We start from the raw sequence: 6,558 nt of genomic DNA, 5'->3' as shown, positions 1-6,558 counted from the left end.
GGCCGTGCCCAGCCGGTCCCTGCCGGTCCCCCGGGAGTGTCACAGGCAGCGGCTGCCGGATCCCCCTGGAGAATTTGCCTTGTCTCGCCCTTTCTCCCGGCGCTCAGCTCCCCCCGCGACCCCACTCCCACTCGTGGGCTCCAACACCCGTAACACATTTCCACGCTTCACTGCCGAAGCCTTCGCCCCTCGCCCGGGTGGGATTTCCCACTCCCTTGGCATTAGTGGCCAGGGCCCTGTGGCAGGGTTGGGATCCCAGGGTCCTGGGGGTCCTGGGGGACGGTTTGGCCGCAGCAGTGGCTGGCTGGGGAGGGGGCTTGGCGATGGTGGCTGGGGTCTGGCTGCGCTTCGTGGTCCCCAGTGCCTGAACCAGGAAGTCTGTGCGGGAGCGGGGAGGGTTTTCCTGCTCAGCGGAAAGAGGCTGACGCTGCTGAGGATATTTCTGCAGGGGGAAGGGAACGGAGGGCTCAGGCCCTTGGGAGCGTGAAACCCACGGTGTGGTCAGTCACGGCGAGGTCTGCGGCAGGGGTAGAGCATCAGGTGTTGGGGGGTCACGACAGAGCAAAGGCAATGGGGCTGAGCTCTGGGCTGGGGAGCCTGTTCCAGCTGGGAAGCCAGGCAGCAGGCAGGATGAACTGCTGGGGCAGGAGTCCATCCCCCAATGGCCTTGGGTGTAGGGAGAGACTCATTTCTGAGCGATGCTTCAGGCAGATGCCGCCTCCTGGGGTCGCCTGAGCATCAGAATGGGATCGAACAGGCTGTGGGAGCTGCAGCCTGGCCGTGTCCATATCCTTCCCTGCATGACAGCAGGGATGTTCCCAGTCCCAGCCCGGGGGGCTCTGCAGGGACCCCTCTGGGGACATCCCCTGGGCTGGGGCAGGGCAGGACTGCAGTTACCCCCATCCCAGTGGTGGAACTGAGCCACCACCTCACCCTCATCCTCACTCCACACGTTGGCCTTGCTGCTCTGCAGTCCCCCAACCCAGGCACTTGCGGAGGATCCTCGCTCCGAGCAGCCTCCCCTCCCCAGCCCCGGGATCCTGCCACAGCAGCTGAGGGGAAAAAATAGCCCAGAGTGAGCCCAGCCACCCCAGCACCGCTCAGCTGCTGCTGAGCATCGGCACCCAGGTGCAGGGTGGGGAAGGGGCTTTGGGTCAAGCCCCGCTCAGCCCCGCCGCAAGGCTGCGCAGGCAGGGAGGTGCCCAGGCAGGAGCTGCATGATGACATCGGGGCAGGGCAGAGAACAGCGAGCACAGGTCTGCACGTGCACTGGGCACGGGCTGAGCCAGGGCCCCACTTCTCCTGGCCCACCACCGCCACCACCGCCGGAGTGCCTTGGACTGGGCACGGGCTGAGCCAGGGCCCCACTTCTCCTGGCCCACCACCGCCACCACCGCCGGCCAGTGCCTTGGGTCCACCGTCCTCCTGCTCTTGCCCAGCTCCCCACCAGCCCCCATTGGGCAGGTCCCCAGGTTATCTGAAAGCCGAACGCCGGTGGCTGGGGGCACAGCGGGGTCCGGGGCAATGGGAGCTGCTCACACGTGTCTGAACAAGGTCCCCCGTGGGGAGAGTTAATGTATGTGCAGGAGCCGGGCCAAAAGGAGACGCAGGGCTCTGGCAGCCCCAGCTGAGCGCTGACTCACTGGCCGGGCTCCCTCCCTGGAGCCAGCGCCAGCGTGGGGAGCGGGGCAGCGGCAGCCCAGCACCTCGGCACGGTGGGTCCCCTTTCTTCTCTGGGGAGAAGTGGGGAGAGAGAGGGTCTGCGGGCTGGGGAGCTGTTCTCTGGGCAGCACGGTGCAGGATTGGGCTGCCTAGGTCCAGTGGTCCCGGTGCCATGGGCCAGAGGGCTGTGGTGCTGCGGGTGTGCTTTGGGGTGTCCCTGCTGCCTCGTGCCTGTCCCGTGTGCTGGGGAGGATCTGGCCTTGCTGGAGGGTGGTGCAGGGTGGCATCGCCTGGGTGCTGCAGATGTGACAGCAGCCATGAGCACGTGCTGGGAGGGAGGGCAGTGATGCCCTGGCATGAATCTGCTCCCAGGCACAAGGGGCTGCTGGTGCTGCAGCCCCCACTGCAGCGGAGGTGGGGGCATGGGACTTGCACGGGAGGCTCCTGCCCCACAGGGCAGAGGGGCAGCAGTGCTAGCAGTGGCTGCAGCCTGAGCCAGGGCCACTGGAGGTGGCAGGAGAGCAGGAACGTGCTGGTTTTATGGTCTGTCGCGTGATGTGTTTATGGCTGGGATGGGACTGCCGTGGATGCTGCCCAGCCCTGCCCTGGGCAACACGGCAGGTCCCTGCTCTGCATCCTGGTGCTTATGGGGTGGAGGATTGCAGCTGAACTTTGCTCTCCAAGGTGGGGCTCCCAAGGGCTCCTGTGAGAGCTGCCGGCACCACGGCTGTGTCTAACCACTGCCGAGCGGCTGTACGGCTCCTTCTCCTGCCTGCTCCCCCAGGCAGGGACTCAGCTGCCAGCCTCGGGGAAGCAGGGTCCTGCCCGGTCCCTTCAGAGCATCCTCTCCCCTGTCTGGCGCTGGCGCTGATCCAGACATCACCAAGTGTTTGCTTTGGTGCTGAGCCCCCCGCATCACGTAGTGGCTGCCGCAGAGGCAGCGCTGAGCAGGTACGCCATCCCCAAAACTGCTCCACGTTAAGCAGCAGGCGGAGGCTGAGCTGGGGCCTGCCTGAGCGCTGGCCATCCCCGTGGTCCCCCTGTCCCAACAGCAGCTCGTGGGCTGGCCGGGTAGTGGGGACACCTGAGCCCTGGCCATGCTGTCCAGGTCTCCGCGAGTCGCCGGACCTGGCAGATGCTGCCCCCGGGGAGGGGGTTTGGTCAGCTGGCAGGATGCAGGACATGTGGGTGCTTGAGCATGTGGATGGGGTGCAGGATGTGTCCCCAGTCCCCAGAGCATCACCCTAACAGCTCCTTCTCCCCAGGCAGGGGCTGGAGAAAGGACTCTGCTGCCCACCAGCGCTGCTCCAGGGAGCCAGGGAGGAAGGTGCTTCTCCCCATGGCAGTCGGCCTTCCCACGTAACGCCAGCCAAACTGGACACCGCGGTCCCACAAGAGACCGGCGCCCGCCCGCGTGCCACCTCCGGCCCGGCCCGGACTCGCCCGCCGCTGCCCTGCCCCACGCCGGCCCCGTGTCCCACGGGTCGGCCACGGGTGAATGCCGCGATGCTGCGACCATCACCGGTGGGTAGAGCCGGGCAGTGCCACTGGGTGGCCCTGGGGACTGGGGTGAGGGGGGTGAGGAGCTGGGGCAGCTCTGGGCTGGTCCTTCGTCCTGTCCCCATTGCATGGCCAGAGCTGCCCCCCCCCCCCCGCCCCCCTCGCCCCACACCAGTATCCCTGGACTGCTGTCCCCAGCGCCGCTCGACCGGGCAGAGAGTGGCCAGGAGATGGCAGCAGGACCCTGCCTGCAGAAAGCAGGGGGCGAGCAAGGGAGAGCTGGGGCAGGGGTCCTGTGTGCACCCTGCAGGGGGACCCCCAGTCCTCACATGAGTGGCTGTGGGGACAGACCCACCTGGTGGCACCAGCCCCAAACCCCGAGGGGACAGACTGGTCTGAGGGGTGTAGGAAGCTCTCCCCTGCCACGGCCCCCCCGCGCTCCCCTCCTCCCGGGTGCCCCCCACCTTTGGCTGATGCCATGCCCCTCTGTCCCCAGACTTGTGCAGCGGCGATATCCCGGAGGTGGAAATCATCAGCCTGCTGGGTGAGCAGCTGCCCCGCTACACACTGCGGGCTGACACCGTCTTCCGCTACAACCTCACCTCACCCCCCAGCAGATCGAGCCTGCAGTACGCGGAGTGTTGTGCAGGCAGTGCTGGCTGGGCTGGGTCAGGGCCGCGAGGGCAGTGTGGGAGCTAATCGCTGCTAACGGGATTGAGGGGCTGGATTTCCTCGCCCAGAACATCCCAGGCTAATTCTGGGAGCAGCTTCTGCTGAGCTGAGCCAGACGCTTGGAGAGAGCCACTCTCATCTCCGGGGACCCTCTGCATGTCCCTGCTCCCCCTGTGCTGTGCTGTGGTTCCCCGGGGTGGGACACCGGTGGGGGGACGGTGAAGGGTGCGCTGGTGGCCCCCAGTGCTGCTGTCCCACCAAACACGACAGCCCGGAGCGGCCAAGGGGCGTGCAGGGCTGCTGGTGCTGGCAAAGCCCCCAGAGCCATGGGGACACCCACAGCCCCCATGGCCAGGCAGGGACGATGTCCCACGGCAGTGCGGTGAGACCCATTCCTGGTGTAGGGTCGGGGTTCAGCGGGGGGCACAGACAGATTGTATCTGCTTTGCTTCTGCCTCTGGCCCATGTGGAGCAGGGGCAGGATTAGAGCGAGAGGCTGGGGGATGGACGTGGGGCAGCAGGAGACAGATGGGGCTGAAGGCCTGGCCCCGCTGCTGGCCTGGCTCCCACCCCCCTGCCTGCGACAGGCTGGGCTGGGGACAAGCCCCCATTGTGTCCTGCCCATGCTTGCAGCCTTCCCCATCCAGCTGCTCCCCTCCCTGTTCAGCAGGCGGCGGGGTGCAGCCCCCCAGCCATCAGCACCCCCCTACCCTGCAGCAACAGTGCAAGGGACTGATCCCCAAACCCATTTGCATGCCACGGGGCAGGGAGCACCCGGCTCAGCAGGACCCCGGGCACCCCCATCCCCCCTCCACCGGGACAGCCGTGCTCGGCCCTGGGAGCACCACGGGTCATGTTTTGCTGCACCTCCAGTGCCGTTAGCGTGTGCCAGGGTGGAGGGGGCCCGTGCTGCCTCATCCCTTTACCCAAACCTTTAAGCTGCTGTCAGAAATAGCCCCCTGTAATCTGCTTGCGCAGAGACGCAGGGGACCTGCCCGGAGGAGCAAATCCCCAGGCAGGGGATTAGGAAGAAGCAGCTCCTGCCTGTCCATGCTGAGACGCATGCTTGTGTACTTGGGGTCCCCAGGGGGTGGGTGCCCAGGTGAGCTGTCTGGGTCCCTGCCCTCACACTCTGCCATCCCAGGGGAGAAACACCAGTGCAAAGTGGAGGGAGAGGCTGGGACTGAGGGTGCCTGGCTCTGGCCCCAGCTCCAGGAGGGTCCCAGTGGTTACAGCAGGACATGGTTTGGGGTCAGGGTCCCAGCGGGTGGGAGTTGAGCAGGCAAATAAAGGCATCGTGTGTTGCTGAGGGGCAGCTCCAGCTCCAGCTCCAGCCCCAGCCTCGTCAATTCATCGATTAGTTCGGTACTAAGGAGGAATGGCACTGGGGCAGGCAATGGGGGCAGGCAGTGTGTATGTTGGCATTACCAGCATCACGCTCAGCATGCTGTGGTGCCGTGGCGTGGGGTCCTCGGTGCAGCCCCGCTGCCCTCCTGCCCACAAGGCTTGTGCTACGTGCCAGCCAGCTCCTCCATAATTCAGCACAGCATGATTTATTCAGCTCTTCTGCTTTGGCGCTGCCTCTGCACAAGTGTGGTTGTGGGGGAGCTGGAGTGCCAGCCAGGGAGCATGGGGCAGCCTGGACGGGGCATGGGGGGCCCAGGCTCATGCCAGCCCACGCTTAGAGTAGGGGGGTGCTGAGCAGGGCCGGTTGGAGGGCGATGGAAAAGCCCTTTCCCAGCTTACGGACCCGGTGTGTCCCAGCACCGCACCGGGCACCTGAGTGTGCAGGATTTGTAGTGAGCTGTGTTGGTGATGATGGGGACCCAGGCCTGGGGACAGGCTTGGGGTGAAGAGCAAGGCTGGCCAGGTAAAGAGCAGGGGGCTTTGGCAAAGGCCGTACTGTGGCATAACCTGACCATCACGGGGACCCCAGCCCTGCACACAGACTGCGTTTGGGATGAAGGACCTGAAACCTCTCCTTGCCCCTCCTAATGAGCAGAAGCTGTTTGTGCGTGACCCATCTGGGGTCAGCCCTGCAAAGCTGCTGCTCAGGGACCAGTGACCCCCCCCAGTGTCCCCTCTCAGCAGTTGGTGCTCGGCACCTTCCATGGGGACCCATGTGCCCAGAGCCCCCTGCGTCCATGGGCAGGGTGCCGGGAGGTGGGACACAGAGCCCAGCTGCACCAGCACTCCAGGGCTGAGCAGGACTGTCCTGCTGGGTCCCCGGGGCGCCCCAAGGGGTCGGGGCGCCCCAAGGGGTAGCCTGGTCCTGGGGTGCCTGATGGGGAGCGTGTCTGTGGGGTGCCCTAAGGGAGCCTGGTCCTGGGGTGCCTGATGGGGAGCGTGTCTGTGGGGTGCCCTAAGGGAGCCTGGTCCTGGGGTGCCTGATGGGGAGCGTGTCTGTGGGGTGCCCTAAGGGAGCCTGGTCCTGGGGTGCCTGATGGGGAGCGTGTCTGTGGGGTGCCCTAAGGGAGCCTGGTCCTGGGGTGCCTGATGGGGAGCGTGTCTGTGGGGTGCCCTAAGGGAGCCTGGTCCTGGGGTGCCTGATGGGGAGCGTGTCTGTGGGGTGCCCTAAGGGAGCCTGGTCCTGGGGTGCCTGATGGGGAGCGTGTCTGTGGGGTGCCCTAAGGGAGCCTGGTCCTGGGGTGCCTGATGGGGAGCGTGTCTGTGGGGTGCCCTAAGGGAGCCTGGTCCTGGGGTGCCTGATGGGGAGCGTGTCGG

At 66.3% G+C, this 6,558-nt stretch overlaps 1 protein-coding gene across 1 annotated transcript in view; it reads left to right on the top strand.

Moving 5' to 3' along the window:
- Window positions 1–6,558, top strand: part of HAP1 (huntingtin associated protein 1) — a 19,909-nt gene that overhangs the window by 4,293 nt on the left and 9,058 nt on the right. Inside the window, 2 exon segments of the mRNA XM_019472881.1 lie at window positions 3,009–3,186; window positions 3,659–3,805. Coding sequence (XP_019328426.1) covers window positions 3,009–3,186; window positions 3,659–3,805 — 325 coding nt within the window.

This window comes from Aptenodytes forsteri, unplaced genomic scaffold (genome assembly GCF_000699145.1).
Source record: "Aptenodytes forsteri isolate BGI_AS27 unplaced genomic scaffold, ASM69914v1 Scaffold492, whole genome shotgun sequence".
Lineage (NCBI taxonomy): Eukaryota > Metazoa > Chordata > Aves > Sphenisciformes > Spheniscidae > Aptenodytes > Aptenodytes forsteri.
Note: the sequence above shows the minus strand (reverse complement) of the source record. Positions and strands in the feature narration are given on the sequence as shown.